At 38.5% G+C, this 14,717-nt stretch overlaps 1 protein-coding gene across 1 annotated transcript in view; it reads right to left on the bottom strand.

Moving 5' to 3' along the window:
* Positions 1-14,717, bottom strand: part of ADGB (androglobin) — a 120,180-nt gene that overhangs the window by 59,269 nt on the left and 46,194 nt on the right. The window contains exons 13-14 of the mRNA XM_045843589.1: positions 10,065-10,239; positions 7,190-7,280 (exon numbers count right to left, since the gene is read on the bottom strand). Of these exons, the coding sequence (XP_045699545.1) occupies positions 7,190-7,280; positions 10,065-10,239 (266 nt within the window). The remainder of the gene's footprint in view (positions 1-7,189; positions 7,281-10,064; positions 10,240-14,717) is intronic.

The following is a 14,717-nucleotide window of genomic DNA, read 5'->3' as shown; positions in this document are numbered from 1 at the left end:
CTGCTGCCGCGAAAGGGAGTAGTGGGAGCAGTTGCATTTGAGAGCTTGCCAAGAAAACACTTGCTTTTGTGTTGACTTAAGAACTGTAACTCCACAGCAAAGCGAGAGAGGGGACATTTCCTTCATGTAGGATGAAACGTCATTCACATGTCTTGGTGTTTGGCTCTGACAGATAAAACAAATGTGCTAGCAAATTCATAACGGTATCAAGCAGTGAATAGAGTACTTGAATTCAATGAAATGTTAAAGTCACTTGGACCTGGGCTATAGAAGTTAATCCACCTGAAATCAAGTAATAAAGCTGAAAGAAAACATGTAAAATCAAGTAAAGAGACTAAATCGAGCAGTTCAGGTTATAAAACCAAGCATTTGTGGTCCCCATTGACATGGACGTTCTAGAAGTCTGGTGGGGGGGTTGCATTTTAAATCGTGAGAAAATGTGTCCTGGTGGCTTTCGCTCTCAGTTCTTACAAGTACCAACCTCTGACCTATGTGTGACCTCAATCAGCTGAGAGAAAATAAACAAGAATCTGAAACAATTGTCACCTGAGTGGATAACGTTAGGTATCTAATTAATTAGAAAAACTAGGAATCATTAACATTGTAATGTTATGTTTAGTGAAATTCTGTGTAATGTCATATAAACATATGAAAGAATTTAGCAGGTTACATAATCCAGCAAATTTGGCTTTAAAATATATAACTTATATAACTTAATGTTTAACTTTTCGGTTTATGATTCAATTAAACCCTAAGAATATTTTGGTTTGTAAAGACTAATAATATGCATTAAAAATTAAGATTCCACACATACATGATTTTGGTTATTTGAGCTTTTAATGTGATTTAACACATGGAGAGATTTTGTTTGCTGAAATTTTTGGCATTTAAATTACTTAAAAAGTGAAATATACAGTGGTAATGCTGTAAATGCAATCAAATATGTTTAAATTCAGCTAAACTGAATTTACTTAAAACTTTCATAGAAACTGTTGAATTTGTGTATGAAATAAGATGTACTGTAAATTAAGATGAGAATCTGAGGAAAACCAGATTTACAAATCTGTAAGAGCAACAAATTTCAAAAACCAGAGCAGAGCAGCACGTGGTCTTTTCTGCTGGTGAAGCTGCCGCTCAAGGCCTGAGGCTGCGAGTGGCCTCTGGCTGCCTCCAGCTCCCTCCTTGCTCACCTCTCAGTGTCTGGTCACTGGTGCAAGGAAGTAACAGGTGCCTTACGGGTGACTGACAGATGTAAAGGACATCACTAATGTTTTCAACCGTAGCAGAGTCCATTAAAAGGTAAATTAGCCAGCTCTAATGTCAACAGGCTTTACAGTGAGACCATACAATGAGGAGACCTCTGATATAAATTTTGACTGCATTTCTTCATCAGCTTATGTGCTTATCGTGGGTTTTAATATGGTCCTTATAAGTGTGAGCTACAATGTAAGCCATTCAATAACTTTAATAAAGTTTTATTGAGGTCTAAAATACATTCAGCCCTGGCTGGTGGCTCAGTGGATTGGGCGCTGGCCTGCAAACCAAAGGGTTGCACATTTGATTTCCAGTCAGGGCACATGCCTGGGCTGTGGGCCAGGTCCCCAGTAAGGGGTGCACGTAAGAGGCAACCACACATTGATGTTTCTCTCCCTCTCTTTCCCTTCCCCTCTGTAAAAATAAATAAATAAAATAAAATACATTTAAAAAGTACACAAAACATAAATGTACACCTTGCCAAAAAATCACAAAGCAAAATGAACATGGCCATATCACCCTTATTCAGATCAAGGATGTGAACATGACTTGTGCCCCCCAAACCCTGCCAGATGCTGCTCCCAGTCAGTGCCCATGCTCCTGCCCACAGAAAACCACGACCATGATCTCCAACACCATACACTGCCTTTCAGCTTTCTTTTCTTAATGTGTATCAGTAGGATAATTACAAACAAGCTGTGTACTTTTTGTACCAGACTTCTTTGGTCTAATTTTGTGTGTGCATAGCATCCATCCATGTTGATTTTTGTAGCAATATTTCTTTAACTTTAGAGTAATGTATAATATTGTATTATATTTGTCATTGGTTTACTGTGATGTATCTAGCTGCAGGGAGTGGGTGGGGTTTAAAAATATATTTACATTGTTTGAGATTTTTTAAGAACTTCCTGAATTTTGCCTTGATTTTTTTTTACTTTTGGGGTTACACACACACACACATACACATGCACATGTATATTATATAATTATTTTCTAATCTTTCTGTCCTTTTCCCTGAGATCCACTTGGAAGTATATCAGCATTTTTCAACTTGTTGCATGTCTTTTACTCCTTCCTTCCTTCCTTCCTTCCTTCCTTCCTTCCTTCTCTCTCTTTGTGTGCGCGCGCGCGTGTGTGTGTGTGTGTGTGTGTGTGTGTGTATTTTTGTTTTGGTCTCCATGCTTCAGTCTGGATATTATCTTTGGACCTATTTTTTATTTTTCCAATTCTCTTTTTTGCTGTATCTAAATCTATGATGTAGAACACTTATGTGTTCTTAATTTCAGTTATTGTAGTCCTTGTTTCTAGAATTCTTATTTGATTTTTAAAACCATTTTTACATATTATTAGCTATTTTTATATTTTTACAACTTTATTAAGGGATACCTGAAGTAAAATTAATTGTACAAATTCAAGTGTAAATTTTATCCTCTTTGATATAGTTACATATCCAGGTATTTGTTATTTATTGCTGCATAAAAATTACCATAATTTTAGTGATAGTCATCATGCATGCCACTCATATCACCCACTATTCCTTTTTATTATCACTACTTGTGGACTGCCTGGGGAATTCTCTGAACTATTAAAAACTTCAGACCCTGCATTATAGTCTTTCTTTCTATTCTGATTGTCACATTCAGATATTAGTAAATTTGGATACCTCCTTAACCTCCTGTTCCTCTGCCTCCTCCTCTTTCTCCATCGTCTTTGTTTATATTCAGTTCTTTTCTTTTTCCTTCTAAGAATAACAAACTTTGTCTCTCAGGTTTTTATAACAATCATCTGATCTTGTGATTTAATTATCAGGTAATAACCCAAAACATTCATCAGTGCTAATGTTTATATAAAACAGAAATTTTGTTGTTCTAAAGCAGTAAGCAAAGTTGAAAGGTCAGATATATTTAGGTCCTATTTTAACCAATTCAGTATTTATCTTAACATATTCATCACTGTAAAATAGACCCATAATATGTTGTTTTCTATAATCACTGCATTAGCACAAGCTTCAGTACATTCATCACCAAATCATAAATTTCTATTTCTAAAATAAAGTCGATTGAAATGTTTGAAATGTTTTAACTACCATATTAGGACACTCAAATTCAATTGGCTTTTTTTTAGCAGAACAGGGAAATTCCACCTAGTTATATAATAAAAATGAGTTGGACTTTCTTATGTTAATTTAAAAATGGAAATACAGGTCAAATTGTAAAAGCTAAAATATAATAATAATGTCACAATAAAACACTACAATTATAAGCAACTTACTAATTCACTTCTTTTAACATTTAAAAAGACTATGCAATAATGAAAATATTGTTTTAGAATATTCAATTACTGAGAACTTAATATGTGGCTGGTGCAGCTAAAGAATTTATTTCAAAAATTTTATTAATATCAATGATCTCAAATTTACATAGTCACATGTGTTAGTGGCTACTATATTGTATAAAATATAGTAAAAAAATCTGAATAACTTAGATGCCTCAAAATATTTTTAATTTTGTTAGCATTTACTGAGCACATGTTGTATCCTAGGTACTATTTAAATATCACAGTGTTACACTATAAATGTAAAGCCTATATATAATCCTTAAGGTCCTTATCCTAATTATATATAAGCTATTAGCTAATTTAAAAAATGTGGTGATGTGTCTCATTGCCCCCAAAATTTAGGGGCAAATTTGGAGGAGACAAAGTTGTCAACCCCCTCCCCTTTATCTTTTTGTTCTGCTTTCCCTCTCCCTCCTTATAAAAAGCTCTGCCTTTGCTGAGATGTTAAGATGGTTTTTGAGGCATAAGCCTGCCACCTTCCCAGGTTGCTGGCACCTGAAATAAAACCACTTTCCTTCTCACACACACAAAATTGATTAGAAGCAGATCATATTGAGGATTAATAAAGAAAGAATTGGAACTCTGAAAGCAAAACTAAAACTACAACTAAACCAATCAAACAAACCCATTCCAGAAAAGGCCAGTAGTCTGGGGCCATTGAATATTAAGTTAAGTGTAGTTTCTTGAAGTCCCTCTGACATAAGAAAAGAGCAGAGCAATAATGTTCAGTACGATTCATCTAGGAAATAAGGGGACATTTGAGTATGCTCTACTTAGGAAGAAAAATATTGTTAATATATTCATAACATATACAAGTAGTTGACATAACACAACTTTTTACCAGATTAATGACAACAATGATGATAGAGTTAGTGTCGTTCATTGACATATTGCATCATCAGTTACGATTCTTTCTGCCCCCTAGCAGAACGTGGACTTCATTTTAGAGCTAATAGACATAGAATTGGCTTTGTGACTGCAAAGGAATGGAAAACAATTTACACACTATTTATTACCTAACTAGAAACCCAAGAGAGGTACGTGATGGTTGTGGAATATTTGAAGGTGTGACATGTAGAAAGAATGCAAAGCTGAGCCTTATTATTTTAACAGCTTCACAGGTTATTCCTTTTAGGGCAACAGCTGTGTTTGTTCAGGACACTTCTGGACAGGACATGCTACTTGCTAGGTCAAGGAGTGAGGGAGAGGTAAGGAGGGAGGTGCTCTCAGGACACAGTCTTCGAGGCGGCAGCACAAAACCGAAACGGAGGACTCGCCTGCTCTGCGAATGAGAGCTAGATGGGTGGGGATGCAGCAGCCTGGAGGAGAGAGGGACCAGTCTTCCCAGCACGGCAAGAAGCTTGGAGACGAACGGTGGCCCATGGGAATCCCCAACAGCAGAGCGGCCGAATGATTTAAAAGCACAAGCATCTAATCCTCTCTTTTAATTAACTGGGTTACTAAAATGTGACCAAAATATGATACCTCTCTCAACCTATCCATACTTTCCATGAATCGATTAAAAAAAAAGTCTATTATATACACAAATGTTTTGGGTGTTTTTCTTGTTGGTTTGGTTTCTCTGGCTCAGGTGGTCCTAAGGAATCGGAAATAGAGAGGAATAAAGGGAAAATGAGCTCTGGGTCCAGTGGGCATGGAACAGAGAGGAGAGAAGAGCCACGGCAGGTGGAAGGCAGATGAGGTGGCAGGAAAAGTGGGAAATCGCAACCGGAGATGCACACTCGGTCAAGACACCAGGCTGAACACAAGTGTATTGCGTTGTAGGTCTCCTCCCTCCTACAATCCCATAGGGGTCTCAGTAGAAACAAAAACAAATAATGGTAAAATCACACTGAACTGGCAAAACAGAGGTATCATAATTAAAGCAGGAACACATCCCTTGGACACAGATGGGAGCCAATTGATAGCAAAACCCAGCAAAGCCTAGAAACCAAAATCCCATTCTGACACAAAAAAGGGGGACACCTGAAGTCTATGGGGTGACCCTGAAGCCTTGCTGATGAACTTCACAGGAGCAGAGGCTGGGGGGAGACAGGGCAGCTCAGTGAGAAAGGACAGAGAGGGCAAGGGAGCGAACTACCCAGTCACCTTCATAGCAACTGACTCGAACTTTTTTCAATAGTTTATTTTTCATTGTATTTTTTCATTTATCTCCTTTATACCCTCTTCCATCTCTACCTACCCCTTCGCCCTGCAGTCATCACATCACTTTTTCTTTTTTGTTCCATCCCTGCACCCCCAAACCCTCATCCACAGCTCAGCCTGCTCCCTGTCCCCAAGTCTGTCTCTATTTTGCTTGTTGGTTCAGTGTGTTCATTAGATTTCACATATGTGTGAAATCATATGGTATTTGTCCTCCTCTGACCGGCTTATTTCATAATTCAGAACATAAGAACCCCTTTGTTCATTGCAGTGTTATTTACAATCGCCAAGATTTGAAAGCAGCCCAGAAGTCCATCAGTAGATGAGTGGATAAAACAACTATGGGACATTTACACAATGGAATACTGCTCGGCTGTAAAAACGGAGAAAATTTTACCCTTTGTGACAGCATGGATGGACCTTGAGGACTCAAATTTTTGGCCTCGGGTACAACCTCTATCTTGGCTCTGAAGTTGAAGTGCAGCTTTAAATTGGGCTATCAGTGGGGGAGATGGGAAGAGGAGTGGGCAGGGCCTCACACTCACACACCTCCCACAGGGAGGTGAGGAGAGGCACCTGTAGCACAGGCTGGTGGCAAGTTCTACCACCGGCTGCATGATCACAGGCATCAGAGATCCAGTACTTGGGCTTCTAATTATTTCTGCAAAACACGTTCTGTGAGGTACAGCCAGAGAATCTGGGACATACCTTTGTGATGACAATTATTATATTTTATTGTAATTATGTACTGATATATTTGGCTTCCCCAGAAGTTAACATCTGTGGGGCAAGACAAGTATGTTATCTTTCTATCACTAAGTGAAACATAGTGCTTTGAGTTAGTTTTCTAGGTTGCCTCGGTTGCTTAGACAATAGCAATTTGTTTTCTCATAGTTCTGGAAGTTGTCGGTCTGAGATCAAAGTGCCAGAGTGGCCAACTTCTAGGGCGGACTGTCTTGCTGGGTTACAGACAGCTATCTTCTCACTGTGTCCTCACACGACCTCTCCTCAGTGATGAAGAGAAAGAGAGAGAGAGAGGGAGAGAGAGAGAGAGCGAGTGGTCTGTCTCCTTCCGAGGGCACTAATCTTAGGATCTCACTTAACCATACTTACTTCCTTTGGGACTCTATCTCCAAAAACAGCCACACTGGGGCTAGCGCCTCAACGTGTGAGGTTAGCAGGACATAACATTCTGCCCATAGCACTCACATATAAAAGGGGAGCAAAACATGTGAATTAGGTAAATTTGTAAAATCATAAGCTATACAAGATCAAGGAAAGGTCCTTGCATAGATTTTATACACACATTTCACCTTTTGATTAAACATGTTTTTTTCAAAATGTTCCAATTTAATGTTATTTTAAACCACACAAACCACAAAATACTTTTTTCCAGAGCAAGACACATTTGTGGGAAAGAATGGAACATACTTACGTTTCAGTTGGAATTGTGAGTGGAGTCATTCTGTAATTCAAAAATGGACTTGATATCTCAAGAAACTGTTCAGGTTTCTTTATTATTATTTCTAAAAAGAAATTACAGTGTGATGTACTTTTTATTCTATCTTCTAAGATTACATGCAATACTAATTAGATTACTATTTACCTAGCAAATTTCAGTAGAGTTAAGTAGGAATGTCCTAGGATACATGTTTGTTTTTCTTTAATTGAAAAAGCTTATCAATCATGCCAATGTGAGATTTCTTTAGCTTGCTGCTCAGTTGCTTTTCAGTTACAACATGAAACAATGGAGTATTGATGGAAATCATTTGCAATGTATTTTGGAGTTATCACTTGGCATTTCCTTCTATTTCATGAACTGGAATGACTGTCTGTGAGACTTTTACTAAAAAAAAAGGTGTTCACTTAGTTAATTCCTATGCAATTGCTCAGGACATAAAGAGAAAATGAGGACCAATACAGGGGAATAGCAGTGGAGGAACAGAAATGTAACAAAGTAAAGGTCATGAGTAGCAAAGAAAACAGTAGATCAAGGACATGTGGATATTCCCACAGGAGTCTAAAGCTGATCTACAAGGAATTTTCTGAACACAGGCCTCAGCTCTTGCACTAACATGTGAACACTGACATTAAACACTAGGGAAGGTTGTTTTAACAGGAGCTCCTGCAACCACTGGAGGAAAACAGGTGAGGCGTTGACACATGGATGTGAGTTTTCTGTGCTGGTTCTAGGGTGACCTCTAACATGACCTCTCTCTCCACTTCCTGTGAAGCTTCACTCTGAGTAGTAAACCCAGTATAGAGAAGAAAGACAGCTCTGCGGTGAGCCTCACGGTGGGACATGACAATTATGGAAACCCACCATTCCTTAGATTCTCTTGTCCAGCTTATGGAAGCAATCACACACATAGAATTACACAACAATCAAGAGTGAAATCAGAAAATATCTGCATGTTTAATATTTCTCCTTTCATTCAGCAATTCCTTGATGATCTAAATGAACAGTGGCTTTAAATATGTCTCCATGCTTTTAATTAAAATATTGTATTTAAAGGTAAAAAGTTTTCTTTCCTTTCAATTGTCTTTCAGCACTTTTTGGCACCAGTAGCCCATTGCAGAAACACAAAGAATGCAAAAAAAAAATGACTAAAATAATCTAGCAAAAGGGAGAGAGGCAGATAGGTCAAAATAATGAACAAATTAACCATTTTTGCTCTACACCCAAACCAGATAATATTCTTTATTCTTTGTTCTTTTCTGGAAAGAATAAAACCTTCTGTGCTGGAGAAATCTTTGCTACCAGCTGTCCTGGATGTATGAATGTAGGCAGAAAGTGTGGTTACATGGTTATTAGTTGCTATTTCTGTTTTAAAAATGGGGACATTATGGTTGGAAGGAGATTGCAAGGAACAGGTATGAATTTTGGTACACGTGGCTATTGCAGCTTTGGGCCCCGGGGTACCACTGAGACGTGTGTATTATACACTGTGTCTGAGATGTGCCTCCCTGGTCAACTGCAATGAAGAGTCAGCCATGCTTGAGCTGGCAGCAGGGGATACACTAAGCATCACCCCCAAGGGAGGTTTGAGTCATGGTTCAGGGACCGAACGTTTGAAGCATATTTGCAAACTTCACTGCGATGCCTTTGATAAATTAGCACTAGGTGTGTTCATTGTGGTTCTGCTTTCCCTGTCTGTTTGGTGATGGGCTGTCAACACAGCCCCTAATGCAATAACCCCTGGCACATGAATACACTCAGACAATAATGAAGTGTTAGAAAAGACAAAGTGAGGAAACACAAAAGCAAGAAAATGAACACTGAAAAATGACAAAAAGCTGTTGTTATTAAACATAATTTAAGTTTTTTGAAATATATATATATCATAGCACTCTAGTTTTTTAGCATCCTTAATAAAAATATTACAAGTGCTAAAGTAGCTATGGAAAGGCTACTTATGTTGAAATATAAACAAATGATGAGTTATTCTGCTAAGTCATAATTTTAAAATTACTTGTGTTTTAATTTCAACTCCTTATGTTTGTGCTTCTACTGTAAAATTGATTTTTTTATTTATGGTCGTGTTCATTGCCTCATTTGCCATCTTGTTTTCTCTTCCATTCAGAGTTGGTGCTCATGAAAAATGGAGGGAGAATGAAGACTTTTAAAGAAAAATACTGAGCAACTGAAGATTTAGGCATGCACTGGAGGGAATTCAGAAATGACCGAGAGAATCACACCAAGGTAGGAACTGCCTCCCTCTCAGCCAGTGTGAATCTACTGATTCCGCAGGGTATCAGCCACTTGTGAAGCTGCTACACGACAATAACGTAGGAGGTGATCCAGGACAGAAGTTCGATTCCTAAGTAGAAACCAGTTATTTCAAAGGCTGTGTCCCCTATAATGATTTCCATATCAGAAACTCATGCCAGTGGCTTAGCCCATGCTACCTAACTTTCCACAGTATTCACTGCAAGCCAATTCTCTACCACCGTAACAGTCATAATGCCATCACCCGAAGGGTGGCTTTGACATATCCGGTCAGTTTAGACATGAACCAAATTGCTTGCCTTCTGTGGAGAATTAATCCTTTAAAGATACAAAATTTGGATGTAAATTTGTTTCCATTTGATCAAAAGTACATTTATTTTCTTTTCACATTCACTATTACTTGGTATCAGTTTTAGGTATACATCACCGTGGTTAGACAATCATGTACTTTTCAAAGCAGAGAGAAAATTAAATGAAGGCTTTGGGTGTAATGCTGGGTGGTTTCATGACCAGTGAAAGTATGAGGCTTCCATATGAAGGAGGATTGATCAGGAAGATTTCCAGACCACATAAGCCATACCTTGAGGTTCGTCTGTTATCACAGTTTCTCTTTTTTGACGGAACAGTTTCCAGGCAGGCACGGAGGGCGGCTTGGGGGGAGCTGTGAGAGGGCAGGACCGGATCCTGGTCACCAGCAGGGGATGGCTGCAGATGTGCGACAGGCCGTATTCCCTCAGCTTCTCAGCAGAAGTGGTCTAATGGGCGGAAAGCGGATTTGAAAGGATGCTTGCAATTGCCTCATGCATGTAAACTAATACTTTCTGTCACTGTAAAAAGACCATTGATACTAGAGAGATGTAGCAGTAATAAAGGAAAAAATAACCAGCTATATTTCCACCTCTCTTAACATAAGCACCATCACCATTTGTATCTCCTAATATCTATTCATTTTTTCTGGGGCCCCAGTTCTTTATTTACAAAATGAGAGACTCGAACTAAAAGCTACTTTTGAGTTCTAAAAGTTTGATTCTATGAAATTGCAAAACTTAGCACATTCATTGAGGTCCAAAATTAATCAACCATTATTTTTATGGGTTAACACTTGGATACAGGTACTTAATAAAAAGTTTGCGTGTGTGTGTGTTCTAGTCTCTCGCAGTTGCTAAATAATGTTGACAAAATCCACTGCACTGAGCGTGTCAGGTCAGTGAGGTGAGAAGCTATGCAGCTGCCTGTCTACAGCTCACACCCTCTCTGGCCAGCAGCAGCTCCCCACAGGAAACCCCCGGGTCCCTCCCGACAATGGAGCCATTCATAGAAGGACTGAGGACACAGGCTGCCCCGGGTCCTGCCTCCCACACGTGTGCTTCCCACATCCCGCCATTCAGATCTCTCAAGTCAGCAGGCTTTGGAGCCATCCAGAATAATACTGGGCAGCACTTCAGTTAGTGACTGCTGGCTGAAATACGCCATGGGGGATCAAGAAGCATGTGAAAATGAAAGGAATCTGTACGGTAATCAAATGCTGAAGCTCAGTCTAAATGTTGGAACAGTTCAAATCAAGTAAAATATCAACTACACTAAATCAGTTTTACCAATAACTATGTTTCTTCCTAGTGATTTTGCATCATTTCTATTCCCACTTCTTTTTCTTTGTTTTGCTTTTATATTTTAAATTTTATTTATTTTTATTTTTAAAAATATATTTTATTGATTATACTATTACTGTTGTCCCAGTGTTCCCCCCCTTGCCCCTGTCTACCCAGTACCCCCTTCCCTCCAGCAATCCCTCCCTTATTTCATGTCCATGGGTGTGCATGTAAGTTCGTTGGCTTCTCCATTTCCAAAAGTAAATTAAGTGAACAACCAGAACAGAAACAGAATCATAGGTATGGAGATCATTTGGAGGGTTATCAACTGGGAGGGTGAAGAGGGTGAATGCGGGGAAAGGAGCAGGGACTAAAAAGCATAAATTGGCAGGTACAAAATAGACAGGGGGAGCTATTCACATCCCTAGGTGAATAGAAATGCTTGAAAAGGTAAATGTACAAAGCTGTCATTAGCACAAGAAACCCAGCTTTCAGCCTATTGCCAATTATTCTATGGCCTTGGCTAGAACATGCCTCACTCCTGGGACTTTTTCTATAGCTCAGTCTGAACTTCAGGGAGGCACAAAACAGGAGCAGACATCGGTGAGAAAGGGGAGTTCTTCCCGAATCCAGGGATTAATTAATCTTTATAATAGTTAATGATCATAAGAGGGAGTTAGTCAGGGTGCTACCGAGTCTAGGTGAGCCATTAAAAGTGTTATAAATATTCAAAATAAAAGAGTCACTTGATGTTTTAAAAAAGGACTAATTGAAAAGTAGGTAAAATTGTCACATCCCCTTTATCCCTTTTGTGAATGTCAGTAATTTATTGAAAAAGATATCTGAAACTCTGGAATTAGGCCTTGTAGCAGCTTACAAATTATTTTTATGGATGTTCTGAAATCTAAACCTTCTTTCTACAGATTTAACCCTGTCAACTTTTAGAAATTTCCCAATATTTGAAAGTAACCCTTTTCATGAAAATTTATGATAGAATTGATTGATGTTATTTAAAAAGACAATGCCTCAGCTACAGTAACAAAAAATTATAGTGCACTAAAATTTATATTGAAGTATATTTTTGATATCAAAAATAAAAGTAACACTCCAAGTAGTATTTATAAGCTGCATATTTTCCAGATAGTTTACTATTTATAAAATTTAGTAAAAACCTCAATTCCTTCTTACAATTGCAGCAAAAGTCGTAGTCTACTTAATTTCTGCTTTTGAGCTGTCAAGTATTGAAAAACAAGACAATTTACCACATTTTGAAAATGTAAGACATTGTGTGAAATAATTAAGCTTGGTCTTAGTAACTACTGAGTTGTTCCAACCACCCACGAAAGCACAAGCCTGATTTAAGGTACATGAACCACTTCCTCGTGCTTCCTTTTCTGTCTAACATGCAATATTTCTGAACAACGTAAAGTAATGCAGTTAATGATCATTATAGTTTGGTGCTGAGAAACCTTGTTGAAGGATCTCAAATGTCCTGAGATTAGAATTGGGGACAAAGAGGAATTCAGAGTAATGATCCATTGTAGCGAAATGCTGACCAGACGCCCAAAAATATTTTAAAATAATTCATGTGGCGAAGACCCCTTGCCCAGAGACCATCCACTTCTTCACCCTATCCCACCTCAAGTACCCCAGATGTAGGAGTTTGGGCGGTGGGAAAGGGTCTTTCAGAGCTGCCAGGTCAGCCAGTTAACTACAGCTAAACCCATTTAGAACACTCAAAACCAGGAAGATAGGGGACATGTGGAGTAACTCATGACATCTTTTTCCTTCCAAGTTTTGTTTTGTTTTTTTTTTCTCGAATTCTGGATCAATTCTTTAAATCAATGTAAGGTAGGTAGTCTTTACTTTACATGTGGGTCTCATTGCCTGTGGGGCTCTAATTTTTATCAAATGGGAGAAGGCACCATTTAACAAAATTCCACTAGAACAGGATTTTTTTTCTGTAGATTTACCATTAAAACATGATATCTCAATTATATTTTGATTTTTACCAGGAGAACTAATAGCTAGTGGAAAGGAGTCAGCATGCAAGTTAGGGGATCGTGACACCATAGTCAGTTCATTGCAGCCTTGAAGTTTAGTCAACTACTGTTACAGACCCTGAGCTAATTGCTGAGCCTCGGGCCCCTTAAGCCATTTCCAACCCCACTCAAGGGATTGATAATATTCTTTTTACATCCTAACTCCCTTCAACTTCTCAAGCTACGCCTAAGACTCCTTCCCTTAGAGTCTATTTAACCTCTAATAGTTCTCTGAACTGAACCCTGTGGGTTCTCCTTCACCCCCAGGTTGTCCTCTGCTTTGGACAGTTTTTCTTATTTATTAGGCTAACTTCTTAAGGACGCTGCTCAAACATTTCTTCCTTTGGGAAGAATTCCCAAGTCAACCATTAGGTGGAAAGATGTGTTTTTGCTATGGGTCTCATATTCATTGTTCCATTCATTCATTCATGCGATCACCCACTCAGCACACGTTATTTGGACACAGCCCCTGCCACGTGCCAGGTGCCCAGTGTGCTCCCTGCTATACCGGGTTTCTAACTTTCTTACTGTTGTCTGCTCTCTGCCTCCCTCATTAAACTCTGAGCTTAGGGAGGAGGCACCTTGTTAATTTTCCTCATTATGGTGTCCTCAGAGACTAGATCTTTGTTTAGCACATAATACTAGATAATCAATAAACATCTGCCGGATTATGAATAAACATGTCATTTTTGTCTTTTAAATTCAAATTTTACTTTGTGCTTCAATGTGAAAGTAGAAAGTTCACGTGGATTATTTGGAGCCCTTTTCCTTTTGTAATGCGTTCATCCCATCCTTACGTTTGCTGTCTGAAAAAATGTGTAAGCACTTCCTCTACATGAGACCACAGTATGCCACAAAGCATCTAGTCCATGGTGTTAGAATATTTAACCTCTCCGGATCATCTAAAAGAACACCTAGGTCACTGCCATGAAAAGAAATAAAAAAAAATACTATGGCTGAGATGTTCAATTCAAATCTTCATAAGGGACTCAAGTTGGAGGGAGGCCTGGGGAGTACACTTAGATTTACCCATGTTAAAGTTAACTAACTTGGAATTAAAACAAAGAAACTGACTCTATATATTCGTGATGGCACATTTGTCCTACTGGCTTGACAGAATTATCCCTGTTACAGGGCAGCCTTTTGCAGGTAGGAATAGTTTCTATCTAAAATCAAAGAAGGGTGGGGAGCACGAAGAGGGAAGGATGAAGAAATGATAACATTATCTCCTTGGGTAAATCTCTAGAAGACAAGTATAATGCAAAGTAAAGCACGATTATCATCCTATTGGGTATTAACATTTCACCCGAATTTCCAATGAATTTTTAACACTTAGATATTTCTAAGTAACCAAATAAACATTTACAGATATAATTACAGTTGGCTCTCCATAACTGTGGGTTCTGCATCAACAGATCCACCCTACTTGGCATTGAAATATTAGGGAAAAAGTTACTTTGTTGCTAACATGCACTATCGAGTTAGGCCTACCTACCATGCTTGTGGCTGCGCCGAGCAGGTAAAAACTTTTTTTCCCCTTGTCATTATTCCCTTAACAACACTGTATGACAACTATTTACATGGCATTTGTACAGAGCTAGG

This window comes from Phyllostomus hastatus, unplaced genomic scaffold (assembly GCF_019186645.2).
Source record: "Phyllostomus hastatus isolate PE091 unplaced genomic scaffold, TTU_PhHast_1.1 phas_contig_40, whole genome shotgun sequence".
Taxonomy (NCBI): domain Eukaryota; kingdom Metazoa; phylum Chordata; class Mammalia; order Chiroptera; family Phyllostomidae; genus Phyllostomus; species Phyllostomus hastatus.
This window is presented reverse-complemented; position numbering and strand designations above follow the sequence as displayed.